We start from the raw sequence: 21,664 nt of genomic DNA on the forward strand, positions 1-21,664 counted from the left end.
AGCTAATAATTTAGCTGTTTTTTTTTCTTTTTGAAAGACTCTTGTAAAGGATCATTATTTTCACTCCATAAGGATTTTCTTAACCTGTATGAGTTCACCATGCATTATGCCAATGTGAAACTAACATGCAGGGCCAGAGACCTGCAAGTTATAGTCTCTCTTCTGTTTAGAGAGAAGCCAGTGCTACACGGAGGGGCCGTCGTCAGTTCAAGAAAGTGGCCACTGGATAAGCAAGATTTTGATTTGTTACTAAATACAACTATTCCCATGTAATCCTAGACCCTGCTGCTCTATGCCCGGCAGAGACAGGAGGGCCTGAAGCAGTCATCAAATAATTCCTGACCTAATGGAATGTTTTTCTAGTGGTGGAAGAAAAGACACCACCACACCTAATCCCTTGCCACACCGTTCAGGACAGACTGTGGAGGCCATAAGGCAGTGATTAAAAAAAAAAAATTAGGCACCATCGGCTCTAAAGAAATCCTTTAAGGGGACTCCAGTATGCAAAACAGACACAAGAAATGCCGAGTTGATTGGAGGAGAGGTGGAGAGCCCCCACCCCTGTGGTCCCCCAGATGCAGGGATCACAGCTTTTAACACTGCCAGGACTTGAGAGATGGGTAAGAGTTGAATGGACAGAGAAGCGGAGAACAGGGCATTCCAGGTAGGAGGAAAAGCATGGGCAAAGGCAAGAAGGTAGGAACCCAAAGACGACATCTATGCCTTCCTCGTGGGCATCTAATGAGAAGGAGGTGGGTTTCCAACCTGAACCAGCGTCCGAATATTTGAAGCCTGGTGAAACAGTTAAGAAATGCCCTGCGTCGGGGCAGATGGAAAGCGTAAGGTTAATGGACTGCAGTCCGATGACGTGACTTGTCCTTATTCCTTTCAGAATCGTTTCAAGTCGTCGTAAGAGGAAACGGCTTCCGACACGCCCGGAACGTGGACAGGGTCCTGTGCAGCTTCAAGATCAATGAGTCAGTCACACTCAGTAAGTTCTTGCGGCGTTGGGGGGTCTCCTCAGCCCGCTTTGGGGACGGCCCCAGCTCCATCCGCCAGCACGGCCGCCCACAGGGGACCGCACGGAGAAGGCCCTTCCCCTAGCTGGCCCCGCAGCTGTCCTTGTCCGCGGGGAAAGGCAGGCAGGCACTTGATTCTCAGTCTACCGACGTCGGCGCTAAGTCACTCCCTCTCTGGCCGCAGCGCTGGCACCGGGAGCTTAGAGCTTGGGAAGCTGGCTGTTCCTTGACAAAGGACTAGGTACCGTCAAGCATCAGAGTGAAAAATAGAGGGTCTAAATTTATTCATTCTGAATAAACCGAAAGGCAAACTGTTAGGCTTGCATGTGTAGACTCTGCAAGTTTCTCCAATCTGCATGATTCTTGCCTGGAGTAGCCAAGAAACTCTCATCATGGTGAATACCTGACATGAAATACAGGAATATGGAAGGAAAACGGAGTGCATTTCATGCGAAAAATGAATTATCATAACACTGGCACTTTTACAAGACATTTGTAGCAGGCACGTTCTTAATTTAAAGACATGTGTGGTTCGTGCAGCTGTCCAGGAGAGGTAGGGAAGTCTGGTTATGGGGGGGACAGATGGCCAGGAGCCCTGGTTATTATTCGCATCTGGCATCCATCACACAGATAATTATCAACTCACTATCCGCAGTGACAAACGGTAAGAATACGCTACATTTTGTGTAATGCCGTGTCCTTCTGAATGTTTCACATCTTTGTGCCACGGTAGCCGTGGGAGGTAGGAAGATCAAGGAGCACGGGGAAACACACGTTTGTTGACTCGGCAGTGACTCTGGTGTTGGCCTCCTCGTAGCCTTATGACATAGGTGCTGTCTTGCTTTTAAAAAGGAAGAATTGAGGGCTATGCCTTTTTTCCTCCTTAACCTCTTAAAACCCCCTTGAATATTTAAACAGAGATAGGCACTGGCTTCCTTACAAACATCTGGAATTCCTGGCCCTGGAGTAATTCCAAATATTTGAAACATTCAGTTCATTTTCTTGATACTTGGAAATGCTCTCGCATATCCAAAAAGTACATGCGATTTGAAATCATTTTGAGAAATCCCTGACTAGTCATAGTGTGAAGGTTGGCCTTGTGCCCTCTACCAAGGTCCTCCTCTGTCTTCCCTTTCGATTGTGATGTCGCCGAAGTACACCTGCCCTCTCTTCTTAGCCACAATCTCAAATCTAAGATCAGAAAGTCCTGAGGGTTGACCTCAAAGATGTCAAGCCTTCCAATGGAGGCTTCCCAGACAAGCGAGCCTTCAGACCCAACCCCTGTCTGAAGATGCATGGAAATGGGGTGCAGTGTTGCCATTGCCTGAAAGGTTACACGGAGAGGCTGTGTTAGCATAACATGAACTGCAGATGTGCCCTGGATTTGTTGAGTGACATTCTGAAGGCCTATTTTCCAGCCTCTCTATGAGATTTTCTTTCTTGGGAAACCCAGCTCATCCTCCTTCTCCCTCTTCTCTTCCTTTCCTAATATATACTTGCAAACACCTGCACAGTCTCTCTACCTCATTCATATTCAAAAACAAATAAAGGCCTTGGGGCAGGGATCTGGCTGAAGCCACAAGCCTAATTGTGCTTTGCTGCACGGTGCTGACAGTTTAGAGCAGAGGAAGGCAGTGCCTCAGCCATATGACATCCTGCAAGCAGCTCTCCTACACTCAAACACACCGTTATTAAAACTATTCCCAGGGGCAAATATTGTAATAAAAAAACACTGGTCCTTCATTTATGAATTCACCTCTCATTTCCATTCAGTAAATGATATGAATAAGAAACTATGAGGACAGAAGAGATGAGTATATTTTAAAAAAATACAACATAGTCAAATCTGCATTTTTCTCCCAACCTTATGGATATAACAGTCTCTATTGAGTCACCTCTGTGAAATAAAATAAATTTAGATTCCTTTACTTTTCCCATTCTCCTTTCCTATATCTAGATCCCAAGTTTTAAAACATTATCTATTTTCATTTTTATGGTATGTATTTCCTCTTTCAAGATTTTTTCCTAAATGCTGCGTTAGGTTTTATAACAGGAAGAGAATATAATGCTGTTATCGATCAGGAAAAGATTAATCAATGGCCCAGTAATGAAGGGAGGACTGTTGTAGCTCCTGCCAGTTCAAACATGATGCAGGCCCCCGAGTCTTTGGCAAATAATACAAGAGCAGATTGTATGAAACCAAAACTACACATAAAAGAACAAATTGAAGAATTAGATTTATAGTGGAAGATGCTAACATGACTTTCTAAGTCTTCAATAATAAAAAAATTTAAGATATAGACCAGATACATAGATACGTTTTTAAATGGCTAGGAAGAGCACTAAACATTTATTGTACTAACACACAAACAAAATGCCAATATATCAATGCTAAAGCATAGAAATTATTTAAATATATTCTTTGATAATAAACATAACCAGAAAATAAAAAGTGTACTTAAAATAAAAATAAAAATACCTACTTCTCTCCCATGTTCCTCGCTTTTGCTTAAAAATGAAATCAACGAATCAACCACTTAGAAATCTAAAACAATTTCTGGACTTGCATTCAATATAATAGATCCAGAAATTCTGGATGAAATATGATTTTAAAATTTGCAGGGGGCCTGGGTGGCTCAGTCAGTTGAGAGTCTGACTCTTAATTTCAGCTCAGGTTCTGATCTCAGGGTCATGGGATTGAGCCCCACATCAGGCTCCATGCTCAACACAGAGTTGGCTTGAGATTCTCCATCTCCCTGTCCCTCCATCCCACCCCCGTTCCCACTCTAAATAAACATATAAATAAAATCTCAAAAAAAGAAATTTGTAATGTGTGACCCTGCTCAAAAGAAGGAAACCCTCAGGTATAGAAAGCAAAAAAGGGAATGCAAAATCTAAGCAGGAAGCAAAGCCATGGAAGCTCTAGTCCTGGGGGTCTGCCGGCCAAGATCCCAACACTGATGCAGACATAGGACATCAGCCTGTGCAAGGCAGAGGCGAGAGCAGAGCCCCCTGCAGAAATTCAGCTCCAAAGGGCTATCCCACACGTTAACTGGGATTAGAAAAGCTTCTCAGTGACTCAAAGAAGCAGGGGAGTAAAGCTGAGATGTTATACCACCCACATGATACGGAAGCACAAGTCAGGAAATAAGCCCCAAAATGTGTCCATGACCATTCTGATTCCTGCGGCCCTGGCAGTGGCCACGCACATCTAGCCCAACATACAGCACTCCTGCAGCCAGCAACCCCCTCCGAAGAAGGGCTCACAGCACCAATGCCCAACCGTATGAAGATGGATGGAAGAAACAGGAGAAGACGGCGGAAAAAGGGACTAGAGAACAATTTGAAAGACCATGTAAATGAACACATTTAAAGTGGGTAAAGAGATCCATGAGACCAAGGGGAAGACCATTCAACAAAAGCAGATCTGCAGAAGAATCTAGTGTCACGTCTAGAGTTGAAAAAGTTTATTCGCTGAATTGCAATTTAATGGCTGGATTTAGCAGTGCGGCTAGACAGAGATGAAGATGACCTGCATGCACTGGAAAAACAGAGACCAGAAAATCCAGCCGAAGCCCCAGGGCCACATTCTTTTCACCCAAGTTTTGCAAGACTTTAAGGGACAGATGACCCATATCCAAAACATACAAAACAAACACAGAGAAAGCATCTTAATTCATTGTCTAATAATGATATCCTCTTCATTTTTTGAAAAACTAGACAAAGACACCAGAAGTAGAGAATATTTGAGATCAAGCTCATTGATGACGAACACCTAATAAAATACTGTCTAACAAAGTCCAGCAATGTAGCTAAAAAGAACCAGACAGTTTTGAAGAATGAGTGGGAATTTGTCTCTTACATAGCAAAACTTTTTTATTCCAAGAAGGTATTAAAATTCACTATCCATTCCAAATTTTTAAAACATACAGTTTTAGAAAACTAGGAATAGGATAAGGCTTTTTCAGCACACTAAATTGTGAACACGAAGGTGATATGGGAATTCAAAACTCAACATCACTGAATAGTAAATCACTACATAGAGGTATTCACTTTATAGTTAGGAAGAAAAAAACAGGACAACCTGTTTCACCATTGTTTTTTAATATTGATCTGAAAGTTCTAGCCGCCATCCAGTAGAACTTTCTGTGATGACAGAATGGTCTAGAATGGTAGCTAATGGTAGCCACAAGCTACAGGTGGCTATTGGGTATTTGAAATGTGGCTAGTGCAACTGAGGAACTGAATTTTTAATTTAATTTAATGTAAATGAAGTTTAAACTTACCTTAAATGTCAGTAGCCACTGTGACTACTGTACTGGGCAATGCCATAGGTATCTCAATAACGCAAGAAAACTAATGAGAGACCTAAGTACAGGAAAGGGGGTCAAATGTCATTACTTTAAAATGATGGTTATATCCTTCTGGAAAACTAAAGAGAATCAGGAAACTACTAGACTAATAAGAAGGTTATTAAACTGGATGATTTTGAGATAAACCACTCCCTTATAATAATCAATAGTTCTCCAGAATTCACAATGATCAATTAGAATGCATCCCAGGAGCTATAGAGCAATGACATTAAAAAATCTAGTAAGAACTAATATAACCAAACTTGTGAAGATACATAGGGGGAAGGCCAGAGAACTTGGTGAGGGATATGAAAGTATAAATAAATGGAGAAGCAGCATAGATTTATGCACAGGCCCTGGAAACAAACCACCCAGGAAGAGAATCCTGGCCTAAGCCTGTGTGACCGTGCCAAGTTATTTAGCCTCTCTATGCCTCAGTTTCTCTCTCTGTAAAATGAGGATAGCGATAACAGCACCTCTCTCATGAACTGCTTTGAGGCTTCAGTGTGGGGAGTGGGGCTTAGAACAGGGTCTGGCCCACAGTAAGCTGTCAATCATTCAATCACTGTTGGCTGCTGGTATTAATGAATAATTATGACTCTCACTATTATTAAATAGAGCAGCAACTGAGTGTTGTAAAGACCTCAGTTGTCTTCAAATTAATATTTACTTTTCAAACAATCCCAGTGAAAATTCCAATGGGACTTTTTTTTAAGCTAACAAAATAATTCTAAACTTTATATGGAAGAATAAACATTCAAGAATGGCCAAGAAAAATGTGGACACTTGCCCTAGCTGATTTTTAAGATGTACGAAAGAGCTGCAGTAATTGGTAATTGAAACAATGTATAACTGGTACCACAAAAGGCAAACTGAGCATTGGAACAGGAAAAACGAAATCCATAAACAGAGCCAAACACTTATGTGAATTTAATATCAAATAAAGTGACCTTGCTAATCAGCAGGAAAAGAATGGATTATTCCCCCCGAATGGTGTGGAGACAACTGGCTAACCACTTGGAAAAACAATTCAGTTAGATTTCTATCTCGCACCTGACATCGAAACAAATTCCAGATGAAAAATTTATATGTGAACATGAAACTATAAAAATTCTAGAAGGAAACAAAAATAAATATTTACATAATTTTCTAGTAGGGAGAGGCTTTTTAAGCCTAACACTGGAGAGAGAGAGAGAATAAAGAAAAAATTTCATAGTTTGGGTACGTATTTTTTGTTTTTCTGTTACCTCCCCCTCAAAATCTAAAGGGAAGAGAAAACTAGCAAAATTATTTAAAAAGACATGTAACAAAGAGTCAATAACCTTAATATACAGACTGCTCTTAAAATCAGTAAAAAAGAAAAAAAGAAAAAAAAAAAGAAAAAAGTGAACACATCAATGGATGAAAGCTATGAAAAGGAAATTTACAAGAACAATAGTGGTCAGCAAACATAAGGAAAATGCTTACTGTAACCAAAGACACGCAAATTGAAATAATCTATCAACCTGGCAAAGATTAACAATACAATGCCTGGTATTGGGAAAAATATAGGGGAACAGGTGTTTTCATTCATCATTGGTGGGACACCAATTCTTAAAATGAGCAACTGCTTTTATACATTTTGACCCAGAATTTCCATTTCGACTTCATCAAAAGGAAATGATTGGGAATTTTTGCAAGGACTTGGCTACAAGATGTTTATCCTGATATTGCTTATGATAACAGAAGGAAAAAGGGAGAAAGAGGGAGAGAGAGGGAGGAGGAGGAGAAGAAGAAAGGAAGGAAGGGAGGAAAGGAGGAAGGGAGGAAACCAAAACATCTAAATGGAAACAATATAAATGTTGAACAACAGATAATCTGTTACATAAATGATACTTTACCCCTATGTAATTAATGTTGTAGGAAAGAAGAACAATTGCTGATGTGGGAAAATGTTAATAATATAGTGACAAAAGTTACACACGGTACCTCCATGCTATTTCTGTTTTATACACGGACTTTTATGCAGAGAGAGAAAACAGCAAAATGTTAACAGTAGTTACCTCTGAATGAGACCACTATTAAATTTTTTTCTACCAAGTTTTCTACAATCATATGTCTCTTATGTAACAAGAAAAAAAAATAACAACAGTTGTTTAAAATTTAATTTTAAAATCCTTGTTAATTATTTACCCCTAGCGTACATCTTAAGTTTAGCATTTGCTTAGTTCTCCAATCACCAGGCTAAACTCACTCCTGGCCAAGAGGATATCTTGGAAATCTTCACACAAACTTTATTTATTCTGGCTGCACTTTTTCCTACTCCAGTATTCAACATATTGTGCCAAGAAAAGATCCACTTTCAATTGGAAATCCATTTGCAGAGAGATTAGAATGCTGAAAAGGAGACACTGGGGTATGAGCTGAGAAATGATTCATCTTAATGAACAGTAAATTAAAAATGGGCTTTTTATCAATGCAATAATGAAAAACATGCTAGACTCTCCTGGGGCTGCGTGGCAAGGTAGGAGGTATGACTATAAAACAAAGAAACTGATTTTTAACAAACTCACTAAAATTCAACTTACAGGCCGTGTGAGAAATCAGTTTCCTGGTTTTATAGGCACACTTATTTTTTGATACAAAACGTTATTTCCCAGCTTGATCTCCAGTCTTATTCACTAGGCATGGCTCTGGTTTACTTTTTGTTCACTCTCAAAGGATAAAACTTCGCCCCCTTTGAAGATATTTTTTCAAGCTGAACATGAGTCATGAAGGCAGTTCTAAGAGTTCCAAAGAGGGGCTCAGCTTCCCAAGGGGACGAAAGACAACACTCACTCAAATGCAGAAGTTCCAGTGTGTTTGTTTTTAAAAATCTGTCCGATTATCCAGAAACTATACTTCATCTTGAAAACATGTGAGCCCTGGGGCTGCAGCAGGCACCCTACGGAGATCACTGAAGGGCACCTATGACGGCAGATGGGGAGGGAAGGCAGAGGGAAGAAGACAAACTTCCCAAACAAAAGCCTATTGTTGCCTTTCTCACTGGTTAGAGTATTGCGTCTTTTGGTCAAAGGTACTTAGTGCAGTTTGGATGCATCCCTGGGGGGTTGATGTCATAAGAAGATGGTGGAAGGTCACTTTGGGCAACTCAGAATGAAGAGACATAAAGGAGCGTCTCGTCTTGCGGTGCCGAGTCAGGCTGCAGAGCAGACCCTCCTGAGAACTTCATCTAACTAATAGCAGCTACTGATTGCTGGGCCCTCCCCGTGCTCTCCCCTTCCGTCCTCACAGCACCCCAGTGAGGGACAAGTTAGTCAGGGTAAGTAGGGAACAGCAAGTTTCCGGAGACAGAAGCAATTTGGACCTTGGGTGATCCACAGGCTTTTGACTACTTCCAAAACAAGGATCCCCACATATTCTTGGGTCTCCGGATCCCAAATGCCCTCATAACCCTGATGTAAACCTCATTGGGTGCTGCTGGTTCGCATGACTCCCCTGCATTTTGTAGGCAGGAAACCTCAGCTCAGAGAGGTTTGGCTACTTGCCTGAAGTTACAGAGCACATTGGTAGGAGTCAAGACTTGAACTCAAGTTCAAGGGGAAAAAAAGCCCTGGACCGGGGAAGGAAGAGCCCAGGCTTTAGTGTGTCAGTGTATGGAGTTGACTGTGTGTTCACAAGTGAAGCATCTCTTGTGATTCCCTGACGGCCCCTTTCCCTTGAACGTCGGGAGTTTCACGTTCTCTGGCAGTGTTTCCCCTTTGCCCTGCTTTCCGAAAGAGCTCTGATTTTGCCAGGCATTTCTGAAGTGGCTCCTGCCAAGACTGTGTTAGTGCGTGTTCCCATCGTTAAGGCCCAGACAAAAATATAGTAAGTGGAAATTTACTGGATTGTTGCTTGGTCAGACAAAAGCCCCAGTAATCTGGGGTGGGATGGAAGTAAAGGGGGAATTGCCACCCCAGGGTAACTAGGTGGTAAAGATCTTCATTCTGGGGCAAAAGACCTTCTTGCAGGGGTGAGTTGACACAGCCCAAAGTTAGCTACGGCAGTGCCTGATGGCCTTGCCCTTGACCTTTGTCCCTGCTCTACCATGCATGCAGTTGCCTCCAAGTGAAAATTAGAAGCGACACATGAACTTAGCATGCACTGTGCTTCTTTGAGGCATGGTTGGAGGAGAGCCTTGCTTGTGACCTTCCTGAGACTGTCATTGCCCCAGCCCTGCCTGTCCTGATGGGGAAAGTTGGACCCCTCTACTTCTGCACCCAATGGCTAGACAGCCACAAACCCTGCTTGTCCTCATATAACTCTGCTCCTTTGTCACTCAAAGGGTTGGTGGAAGAGAAGGGAGCTGGGCCAGACTTGTGAGAACCCCAGGCAGGCTCGCAATCTATGCCCCCTCTCAAACTGACGTCCCTTAAATATTTGCTCAACACCCATTTAGAGGAAGAGTTGGATGCTGCTGAGGGAAAGGAAGCAAAGAATGCTATCTGCGGATCTCTTCTCCGTGCAATTCAGCTCTGCCCCCCAGCCTGCATACTACAGAGTTCCGTGGCATCCACAGTTACTCAAGTGTGTGCCGGGCGTCTCCTTCCCCCCTCTTCTCTGAGTTTCTATAGAGGTCTGTGTTCTTTAAAAACAGTCAGCATTGACCATCCTGATTGTGTGGAAGGCTCTAGCCATTTTGGTAGGCTTGCCCCTCCATCCCAGTTCCAAAGGTAAAAACCCTCCCAAACCTAATTGTGCACAGCTGCAAGAGTTTGTGTGTCAGGAGACACATAGCTTGCGCATGAATCCGCAATTGTCTTCAACCAAGTAAAAACAAAGCTTTAAAAAATATATTTATTCTTAGTAGATTACAGCTGTCTTGAGTGCGCCACTTACTCTGACCTCAATTTTTAAAGGCTGATGCTTTGCTTAGAAGATAATTTGTAAGTTTTATAAATGTCAACTAGTCAAGAATTTTTTTGGTGTAGATTTATTGAGAGGAGAAAATATTTTGCAAGAGTCCTGGGCCCCATTACCTTCATTTAGTTTTCCTGCAAAAAGGAAGAAAACCACCCCTATTACCTTCAGATAAAGATGAATGCCGACTACCAAGACATTATGTGCAGTATGATTCCAACTATATAACAAATAATATGCATAGAAAAAATTCTGAAATAATGTTCCCCAAAGCATTAACAGTGTTTATCACTGGAAGTTAGGATTACCAAGGATTTTCATTTCTTCTTTTTATATACTTCTCTATCTCAGACTTGTCACTTATTTCTCACATTCACTTTTCTGAATCTTATATTGCTAAATGTGTATTGCTTTTATAACTAATAAAAATAACAGAAAATATGAGCAGAAAATCATTTCATCCTGAGAAATCAAACTAATTGTGCTGAGGACCCATTCCAGAAGCCGGAGAGCCTAGAACCACAGAGGTCACACCGTGTGTGGGACTGGGGAATGTATAAGCCCACAAAAGACAATCCAAGACCAGCAAGGCTGCTGGATCCCATCCCTGCACTCCTCTGGGAATGCACTCGTGGTCCCTTGTTTTTTCCTTCCTCTCCTGGGGCGCTGACGGCATCTTGATCCTCGTGTGCACAGTGGCCAGGATAGCCCACTTCATTTTCTTCTAAGACAGCACTCAGCCTGCGCCTTATGTGGCCATTAATAGGGAAGGTGTTCTGACTCTACAGCCTTCCCGCCCCCATCAGCTCAGAACCTTGGCAGCAATCTAAGTCCCACTTCCGGAATGCCCCATTTAGTTATAAAGCTCCACCAAGCAGAGTGGCTCAGGTGCTATGCCACCCCCCACCAGGAAAATCTGAACGCATGAAAGCCTGCATAGAGGCACTCTTCCTTACTCCAACCAGGGGTCTTGCAGTGAACCTCAAGCTGTTCCTCCTTCCTCTAACCATCACTTAATAACACCTCTGAACGTTTCTGAACATTCTACCAATACCTGGGGGCTGTGGACCACCCAGTAATATCTAAAGGACCCTCTACAATGGGCAAAAAATATATATAAAGCCATGATAGACATTATACCAGGATTTCTTACCTCGATACTATCGACATTTGGGGCCAGATAATTCTTTGTTGAGGGGGAGAAGGATGCCCTGTGCTGTGTAAGGCATTTAGCACCACCTCTGGTCTCTACTCACTAAATGTCAGTAGTACTTCTCTCTCAGTATGACAACCAGAACTGTCTCAGACATTGCCACTTGTCCTGTGAGGGACAAAATCACTGCATCGGAGAACCACGGCACCATACACTTGTCCACAGGTCCTATTTGGACACCTGACTCTCTTCTTGTCATGCCTGTACCATCTAGCCCTGACAAGAACCTGGTAGGTAAGTTTGCATACATGTTCACATCTTGTGTTTTTCAGGTGCCTCAGAGACAATGAGCCTAGCAGTACCCCGCTTTAGTAATAATAGTTGACAAGTCAAGTGCTTATGAAGTGCTGAGCGCTTAATCCTATCATCTCATTAAAATTTACATCAACTTATGAAATGAGTATGATTCGCATCTGATAGGCGAGATCTCTGGGTTGCAGATAAGGTGACATAGCCAGTGGGTGACAGAGCTGTGATGGGACTCCGGCCCAGGCTCTTAATGAGCTCATTGTTTCTCCATCTTGGTCCAATCTGCCCCCAGAGAACAGGAAGGGAAACCAAAAGACTTATCCTGGATACCTGGAACCCACAGGAACTGGTAAAACAGTTATGTAGAGGCCCAGGGAACTTACCTAGAACTTGTTGGCCAGGTTCCTTGCCTGATCTCATAGTTAACGAGCCAGTGAGGGCTTCCAAGGTGACCTTGCAACAATTCCAGGCCAGGGAAGGGGTGGGTGGATGTGGGTCCTGCCTAAGGAGAAGGATGATGCTCAGCCGGGCTCTGCAACATTAAAGGCACCCCTCTGGCTTCAGCCGGCCGTGAGAGGACAGCACGGTGGCTGCGCTGAGTTCTGAGGATTATCCCCAACGCGGCCCCACCCACCTGGCTTCGCTACCGTCTCTTCCCATTCTGTTTTGACTCTTGCTTCTCGTTGCTCTGACCTCAGAACCACTATTCAGCCTTTCCAAGTAGAAGCCATTCTCTCCACTTACAGATTCTTGACTTTGTCCCCTAGAATTTAACGTCTTCTGTCAAGAAAATCCATAGGCTTGTGATCTCACCCGTTTATGAAAACCTCCCCACCCAGGGCCTGACGCATTGTACATGCCCAATGAATATTCATTTCCTTGCACTCTAAGCAATGGGCTCCATTTAGCTTTGCAGTAGGATCCCCATGTGTATGAATTATCATTGCAGGAGCCCCAGGAGGGCAATCAGCTACCTCCTTTCTGGCTGGGGCTCCAGAAAGCTCAACCCAGATGCTTTGAATTTCACTAACCTGGCGTCCTGCCGAATATCATTTTATTTCAGGTTTTTGCACAGTATTTTAAAAGCCTAACCTTTTAAAAAGCTGGTTACTTTTGAAGTCAGTGAGAAGATAGACATCCAGCCTAACTCTAGCCTCTCTGTTCTCCCTTCATTCAGACACGTTCCCAAACCAGCTGATAATTTGGTGCTGAACAGTTAGGCTTGGCTCAGGGATGCCCTGAAAATGCTCCCTAGACCCAGCAGAGATTGGGAGAAAGAGCAGGGTGAGCTCATTTAGTCCCTAACCCTCACTATTTTGTCACAGTAGGAATGTAAACTCTACTTTGGAGCTTACATCAGCTTTTGGAGGGTTCCAACAAGCTCCCCCAGATAAGACTAAAGGTTTCGCTTGTCCTTTTGACCAGAAATAAATATTTACATCAAGAAAAGATTGCCAAGGCTTGAAAAATATTTGAATTATTTAATCAGCCCTATAAAAGGATTCACTGTGATTGGTGTTTGAATTAGCTCATGAATTTTAATCCTGGTTTTATCCCAAATCCATTAGAAGTCACCAACTGCAGGGACGAATTCTGGGAATTTCTTCAATAGTCTGAAAAGAATTACATTGATCCAAGGTCAAAACCTGGGAATGTACATATTTGAGTGTATGGTTTTGGAACGTGGGTTCGTTACAGTAGATCGCTGTCTCTCAAAGAGAGACCTTACCACAGAGCTTTTCAATCCTGGTCCGCTCGCATAGGAGACATTGTTCTCCAACCCTGCCCACAGAGCATCTCAACTGCTTGCCTCCAAAGTGGCCGGGTATAAAAAGACTCGGCTCCTGGTGGACGTCAGGCTGTATCACAAAATCAGCTGTGAGAGTATGACAATGTGAAATGGCTACCTAGTTTAAGTCAACGTAATAGTTTAAATTACATCTGTAAAAAAAAAAGCTAGCTGTGTTGGGGCGCCTGGGTGGCTCAGTCGTTAAGTGTCTGCCTTCGGCTCAGGGCGTGATCCTGGCGTTATGGGATCTAGCCCCACATCAGGCTCCTCCGCTATGAGCCTGCTTCTTCCTCTCCCACTCCCCCTGCTTGTGTTCCCTCTCTCGCTGTCTGTCTCTATCTCTGTCAAATAAATAAATAAAATCTTAAAAAAAAAAAAAGCTAGCTGTGTTGACCTTGGGCAAGTCATTGCAACAAAACCTGGGTTTGAATTTCAGCTGTGCGTTTACTAGTGGGGCCACACTAATTCAATTAATGGACCCCCCTGAGCCACAGTTTCCCAAATTGTAAATCATAAATAATAGTGATGTCAAATGAGACCCTGGGTATATAGCGTTAGACAAAATCAGCATGAACAAATAGACTGAGCTGTGTATATGGATACAGACGTATGTGAGAATACAGACGTATGTGTGGGTACTCGGCCCCGCTCTGTGCACCCCATCCTCAGGAGTGCCCAGTTCGCAAGCCTAGGGTGTTTGGCAGTTTGGTGTCATGACACTCATTGGCCCCCAAATCTGGTTTAAATCAAGCTTCTGTTCGATTATCAGACTCTTGTAGACAAATGTTTTAGACTAACCTGTGTCGAGTGTATGCACCGAATTCTGAAATAGCTTTGGTAAAAGGCAAGGCAATTTATATTTACAGATCATCTAAAAATTCCCTTAACTTCTGGTTTCAAACTCTTGCCCCTCCCTAATCTTCTCCCCCTGTTGCCAACACGCCAAGTGCCGGTCTCCTCGCTCCTGGTCTCCGCCCCGCTGCCCACTCAGGGCTAACAAGCAGTGAAATGGCTGCCCAGTGACAGAGGACCTGGGACTCAGTCATCCCCGGAGTGGATTACGGGCCCACAAACATCCCAACACCGCTGGCGTTGGCAGAAGCGGCAGCAAGGTTGGCATGGCCCCGGAGCCAAACGTGGCTCAGCCAAGGAGGAAGGCTTTGTGCCCTGCTTCCCAAGAGGACGTTCCAGGAAGGAGTCAGATGATCTGAGTTATGGAAACCAAATGGCCCTCCTTTGTTTAGAGAGAGAGAGAGAGAGAGGAAAAAAAAAAGTCACTCATTTTTGTGGTAAAGTGAAAACAGTCTCCAAACCAAACAGTCCCTCTCGGAGCAGAAAATGCCAGCTCCCCAGAGCGGGCCCACGGCCCCAGAGGCCGATAAACTGATGGAAGGCAGGGTCAGTCCTGTGCTGCAGCCTCCGCAAAGCGTCCTCAGTCCTCCCAGTTAGTCTTCCTCTGCTTGCTACAGAAATATTCGGTCTGTCAGGCAGGATAGGAAAATGGAGGGAGGGGCAAGAGAAATTCTAAGTGACCTAGGCCAGTCTTGTCCCCTCACTCCTTTCCAGTTGGGCTGGAGGGCAGGGGAGGAGCTTTGCAGAGAAAGCCCTGGAAAGTGCGTGGGCGCTAACAGCCACGTGGGCACGCCGGGCCCTGGAGTCTCCCTTGTGTCCCTGCAGTGCACCCTCTCTGACTTGGATGCCCACCTCTACGTGACCAGCACTTCCCACAGCATGCAGCCCAGAGTCACGAGGCCTCCTGTGGCCAGTCTGTGGCTGCCTCGTGGCTCCGTGGGCTGGCTCCGTGGGCAGACATCTGCACTCCCAGGTATTGCTAGCGCATGTGCAGCGGGACAAGCCAGGGCCGAGAGAAAATATAGTTTCTAGTCAGCCACGCCCATCCTAAGTTCGGTTTATTCTCAAACACAAGCCTTTCCTGGAACGGAGAGGCTCTTGGCAAGGGGGGAATGATGGGGAATTCAGGTCTAGTCCTGGGCTTTGCCTCTGACTTGCTGTGCAACCGTGGGTCCCTGTCACCTCTCTGAGCCTCCATTTTGCATCTGGAAAATGAGCCCGGTGTCCTTGCCTTGCTTCATTCCACAGGGTCGCTGTGGAAGGAGGTAAAGCATGGCTCTTACCAAGAGCCGCAGCCAGACTGCCTGGGTGTGGAACCAAGCTCCCCTATGTGACGTTGGGCAAGTTTCTTCACCTCTCTGCATCTGTTCCTCACCTTTAAAATGAAGGAACAATAGCCTTCCCTGGTAGCCTTGCTAGCAGGTTCAATTTGATGATGTGTTTTATGTAAGGCACACAGAGAGCACCACCCCACAGCGTGCCCTGGGTGAGTGTCACTGGCATGAGCGTCACCATAGGCAGGGAAGTACCTCGAAAATGAAAATGCTCAGGTCAGGTGTTCTATGATCCGCCAGTGTCATCATATAAGCTTCCTAGTTTCATTCAACACACCTCCACCATTCCAGCAATGTTCCATGATCTGCAAATGTGAATTCTGCATATGAGGAGGGACCTCCAATACTTCCTGTTGCTTTCAGGACAAATCTCCAAGCCCCACCATGGCCTACAAGGCCTCGGGCATCTGGTCCTGCTGCCTTTGCTAGCCTCATTTCCAGCCACTGTCTCACTCAAATTCACCAGCCTCGTTGGCCTTCCTTTAGCTCTCAAAGGCTCTGGGCTCCTTCCTGCCCCAGGATCTTTGCAGGGCCACCTGTCCCACTCTGTGTCCTCTTCACCTGACCACAAGTCTCAGCTTATATCACCTTTCCTCAGGGAAGCATTTCCTGACCTTCCTTCTCTTTCTTTCTTTGTGCTCACCACAATTGTAGTTAAATAGTAACTTGTGTCATGTCCAGCACGTCAGCTCCTTGAGCGAGGTGCTTTCATGTGTTTTGTTCATTGCAAGGCCTAGCACAATGCCTGACACATGGAAGACATTCAAAAGGATGTATTTTTAATAAAAATGAAAGTGCTTGTGCTTAATAACTGTCTCCCCTGCAGCTCCTATAAAATCCATGAAAGCAGAGACCATGTTTCTGTTCTCAAAGCCTATGTCTCTAGCTCATAGAAGGCCTCTAATAAATATTTCTTGAGTGAATGAATGATGAACGAATGAATGACTTGGAATAACCTCCCTAACTTTTCACCACTCGAAGATCTCCCCAGCCATCAGAGAAGACTGTAATGGTCCATCATCCTCTTCCTCCTCCTTCCATGGAGACACGGTGCTTAGCACTCAGACATGTCCTCTAAGCCCCACCCCAGGTAGCTCTGCTCCTTCAGTCCAGGCACAGAGGGCACCAGACTTCCGAGTCCCCACTCAGCCAAATGTTTAGTGTCAGCCACAGTCCACTGCCATTAGAGATCAGTTTCATAACAAGTGCCGATAGCACAATGCCATCCCTCAATTACACACGTACCTCTTCCTGTCTTCTGGGGCTGGCATTTGTGTTCACAGCTTGATTCAGGGGACTCATGTTCACCTTCATATCACCCGCAGTGCCGACTGCAATGCTTCGTACAGAGCACGCACCCTTAAATGTTGCTTCACGAAGGAACACTGTATACCGACTACAGTTAGTAACTTCTCAAACCTGGGACACATTGAGTTTTTAAGGAGCTCAAAATGGAAACTTTCTAAGCTTTCCCTGGTCACCCATTGAATAAGAGCAAGAACTTCCCACCTCCAGAGTCCCCCATTCTCACACCATCATTCATGGCTACATCTGCTGAAACTTCCAAAATTATCCTTCAAGTTTTTTTTTTTTTCAAAAACCTCCAAAGTTCTTTTCCTAGCTAATAGACCTGTGTCCAAATTCCTAAGTTCTCACACAAAGAACTTAGACCAAACTTCTTCCTATACTGATCTTTTCGGATCCTACTTACCTCCTACCCTGGACTATATCTTCTGTTTGCTCTGCCATTCCTCCCGCCGGGAATGCTTCTTCCCAATCTCTCTGCCAAAGCACGTCTCAAGTTTCGTGTTCCCTGTCACCTCGCCACATCGCCCGCCTAAAGGGAGCTCTCTGTCTCCTGAAGCCAAGGGATATTTTGGCTTAGCTACTTCTTGTATGTCAGCAAGCTTTTTCTTTTTAAAAAAATTGAGATATAGTCGACAAAGAGCATTATATTAGTTTCAGATGTACGACATAGTGATTCAATATTTGTATAGAAGATAAAATGATCACTACAATAAATCTAGTTAACATCCATTACCATACGTAATTACCCATTCTTTTCTTGTGATGAGAACTTTTAAGACTTACTCTCTTAGCAACTTTCAAGTATGCAATGCAGTATTATTAGCTACGGTCACCACACTGTACATGACACCCTCATGACTTATTTGATAACTGGGAGTTGGTGCCTTTTGACCACCTTCACCCATTTCACCCATCCCCCACTCCCGTCCCCTGGCAACCACCAATCTGTTCTCTGTATCTATGAGTTCAGTTTTTTTTCTTTTTTAGATTCCACATGTAAGTGAGATCATACAATACTTATCTTTCTCTGTCTGACTTATTTCACTTAGCATAGTGTCCTCCAGGTCCATCCATGTTGTCACAAATGGCAAGACTTATTAACTTGTGTGTATACACACACACACACACACACGCACACATAGATATGCCACATTTTCTTTATCCACTCATCCACAAATGGACACTTAGGTTGCTCGCTCCATGTCTTGGCCATTATAAATAATCCTGCATCAACAAACTTTCTCCGTGAATGTGGCTTTTCTCTCGAACTGGACTCAGACCTGAAGCTCCCTGGGGACCAGTCTGATAACTTCTGGTTTCCCCTCAGTTATGCCTGGTCAATGGAAAGAGTTCAGCCTCTGTTCACCGATTGACTCAATTGGATGTATGAGGTCAGGGACTGGAATTCTAGCAGGAGAACCTTTAAGTTCATTCACTCGAGTGGATTTTATGGCTCAAGCCCAGTGTCTATTTCAGAGTTACTGCTTTTCTCATGTCTCCCAGGATTTGGTGGATGGTCTCTAGTAGTCACTGAACATGAAATTATAGAGTTGTTTCACTCTTCTTAATCCAGTCACTTCCTTTTTACAGATGAGAAGCCCTTCACTGTGGAAGATACTTACCTGCTGTGTCCAGCACCTATCTTAAAAGAAGTTGGCATGTAAGTTTCCACCAGCAGCTGAACCTCACAGCCAGGGAGGAGAGAGGAGGTAGAGGGGACAAGGGGACAAGAAAGAGTCTCTCTTCGTTGTTGTCATGCAGCCTTGTCTAGACCTCTCCAGGTAATGATGATGGTACCAGTGCTTCCGGTGAGCAAGGCACCAGGACAGATGTCTTACAAAGGGTACCTTATTTTATCCTCCCAAGCTGCCAAAGAACCAGATGCTCACGTCATCCCACTTTTACAGATGTGGAATCTATGGCTGAGAGAACTTAAGTAGCTTGCCTAAGGTCACACTGCAGTAGTGGAAGGGTCTAGTTTCCAACAAAGGTATGTCTCACTTAATCACAGCTACATTTCCCGAGCTCGCACTTCCAGAGCCCTCCCACACACAGTATCTCGCCCTGTCATCATAATTGCCCGGCTGGATGATTATCTCCTGCTTAGAGATAAAGAAACACAGAAAGGAGGTTCACAGGGGTTAAGAAGAGTGGGTTCAAGACCCCAGATTCAGACCTTCTGAGGCCAAGCTCAGTGCTCCTTCCTCTGCGCCCCTGCAGGGCACCGGGTATCTGTTGGGTGTTCGTCAGATAACACGAACTCACTTCTCTGTCAGCATGGCTGTGACAGGCTGAAGAGAGCATGGTGGCTTGGAGGAAAAAATACTCAACATGTTCATCCAACTTCTGCTTTCAATCATTTGTTCTCATTGTAAAGCCTCCAAGTCTGGTTGCCTAACACTGGCCTTTAAGTCCACTGATTCCACAAACTAACCCTGTGTCTACACCACCAAAGACAAGCAACACATAAGCTCAGGTTTCCGTGCGTCTCACAGAGATGGAAGGAGGGTAGGTCAGTCGTCCACTGCTGTACCTCCGTGACTTTGCCGGGACGGCAGCAAACCCCTCATCAGAATCAGTCACTGAGAGCCCCGGTAACGACAACAGAACATTAGGCTTAGAGCCTGACAACTTTATGCCCACAGACTCGAGCCACGTTTTGCGAATACTTCTTCCTATGACAACGTGACCGGTAAATTAAATGGTAGCAGGCTTTGCCCGTTCAATGCAATTCGCTGCCACGTACGAAGGGCTAAACGCAATGCCTTGATACACCAGCCAAGGGTATCCCGACCTCTCTCTAGAATGTTAGAGCATGCGGAGGAGCCCTAGAGGCCATCCTCCACATTTTACAAAAGAGAGCACTCAGGCCCCCAGGGAAGAGACCACAGTCCCCGGGGCAGTTAGGAGCAGAGCCTCGGGGGACCTAAGCATCGGCTCGCGGCCCACTGTTCCTTGCGCACCGAGCTGAGTGTCTCTGGCTCCCTTGTCATTGCAGGAAAGCTGCGCTTCAGGTCAGCATGAACGATGGCCTCTCTTTCATCTCCAGTTCTGTCATCATCACCACCACACGCTGTGTAAGTCATCGCCTTCCCTTTCCTGAAGGCTCTATTATCATTCTCAATTCCCTGGAAGTTTCTGGTTCTGCATTCTGTTCACAGAGCTTTGATCCCAGCCCCGCAGCGCCGGCTGTAGGCTGGATCAGGGGCGTGCTGGACCCCAGAGGGTATCAGGAAGGCCGGTGTTGGGTTTCTCCAGGTTCCCCACTTCTGTGACTGAGGGGGACACCTGAATGTACCGGCGTGTCCAGATGGTAAGACAGGGCCAGGGTCTGTGCGGTAGTGAGGGCGGATATCCGGAGGGACTGGGCCTAGGAAGAAATGTGCAGAAAGAAATTGGACGGCACACACAGAAAGCACATCTTAGGGATTTTTCCTGAAGGCAAGCAGGGCAATGGGGCAGTAACTAAAGGCTGATGTGGAATATAAGGAGAGTCATATTTAGAAAGGGAGAAATTGAGGCTTGTTTATATGACTGTGGAAATAATCCAGGAGAAAAGGGAAAATTGGTGAAGCAGGGTAGGGTTGGGGGGAGCCATGTCATAAGGGACCGTGAGATTGTATCCCACCAGCTCCTCAGACACCCCTCTCTGGGTCCTTAATAGCAGGTGGTTTTTATTTCTGGTTACACATAAAATCACCTGGTTGACTTTTTGAAAAATTACGATGCCCAGGCCTCGTGCCAGATCAACTGAAGCAAAGCCAGGAATGGGCCCTAGCTTTGGTGGCTCCAGGGCCTCCTAGGGAGGTTCTCAGGTGCGGCTATGGCGGCAGGCCTTCGGCCAGTGTAGTTGCTCCCTCCTGCTGGCAGGATCTCAGAGCTCAGCTCCTCAGAGGGCTGCCAGGGCTTAGTGGCTGTTCTACAGCCCTCAGCCCCTAACGTGAGCAGTTCCAAATTAACCTTTGTCTGAATAGTCAGGTGTTGTAACCAAATGCGTTTTTTCCATTGGGTCATTCTAAAGGCTAATGTGTTTGGCCTAATGGTCCGCTTGGATGGATACCATGGTCATGTCCTGCCTGGGCTTTGGAGGACATGTTGTTAGAGCCCCTCGGTAACGGGAGCTTGTATCCCTAGCACTGTCACAGGTGGACAAGAGATAGCAGGCATACCCTGAAGTCAGCCAAGGTCAAAATGAGTCATCTCATAAATGAGCAGGAGGTCCAGCCTCGTGGCGGACAGTTTTCCCTCTCAACTTGCCCCCTTGCACGACCACCCCTCCCCCCACGTTTCCATTCTGTGTTAGGAACAAACCGGTTTTCTTGAAAGCAGGGTAAGCCAGTGCAATGAGTATAGACAAGGGAAAAGTTTTACTTGACCAAAGTTAAGAAAGTACGGTTGTCACAGAGAAGTGTCACCACTGAGAAAGCCCGTGTCTCAGGCACCCCTCAGGGGAACATCAAATCTGGAGACCAAATACGAAAACCTTTTGGAGAAACAGTGAAATTTCTTTAAGTGGACCCTGCCTGATTCTTTTAGAAATTGACCCTTCTGGAACTTGCCAACCTGCAGGAAATGATTAAAATACCCCAAACCTAACAACTCCATTCCAGATTCCTCCCTGCTTTTGAGCGATCCAGCAGTTTGGGCCTGTATTTCTCATTATGTCT

The 21,664-nt window shown here is 45.0% G+C and overlaps 1 protein-coding gene across 1 annotated transcript in view; it reads left to right on the forward strand.

Moving 5' to 3' along the window:
* Positions 1–21,664, forward strand: part of ANTXR1 (ANTXR cell adhesion molecule 1) — a 213,269-nt gene that overhangs the window by 83,172 nt on the left and 108,433 nt on the right. Inside the window, exons 10-12 of the mRNA XM_045788146.2 lie at positions 893–991; positions 18,588–18,657; positions 19,996–20,074. Of these exons, the coding sequence (XP_045644102.1) occupies positions 893–991; positions 18,588–18,657; positions 19,996–20,074 (248 nt within the window). The remainder of the gene's footprint in view (positions 1–892; positions 992–18,587; positions 18,658–19,995; positions 20,075–21,664) is intronic.

Source organism: Ursus americanus, chromosome 7 (genome assembly GCF_024610735.1).
Source record: "Ursus americanus isolate L20-20 chromosome 7, mUrsAme1.1.p, whole genome shotgun sequence".
NCBI lineage: Eukaryota > Metazoa > Chordata > Mammalia > Carnivora > Ursidae > Ursus > Ursus americanus.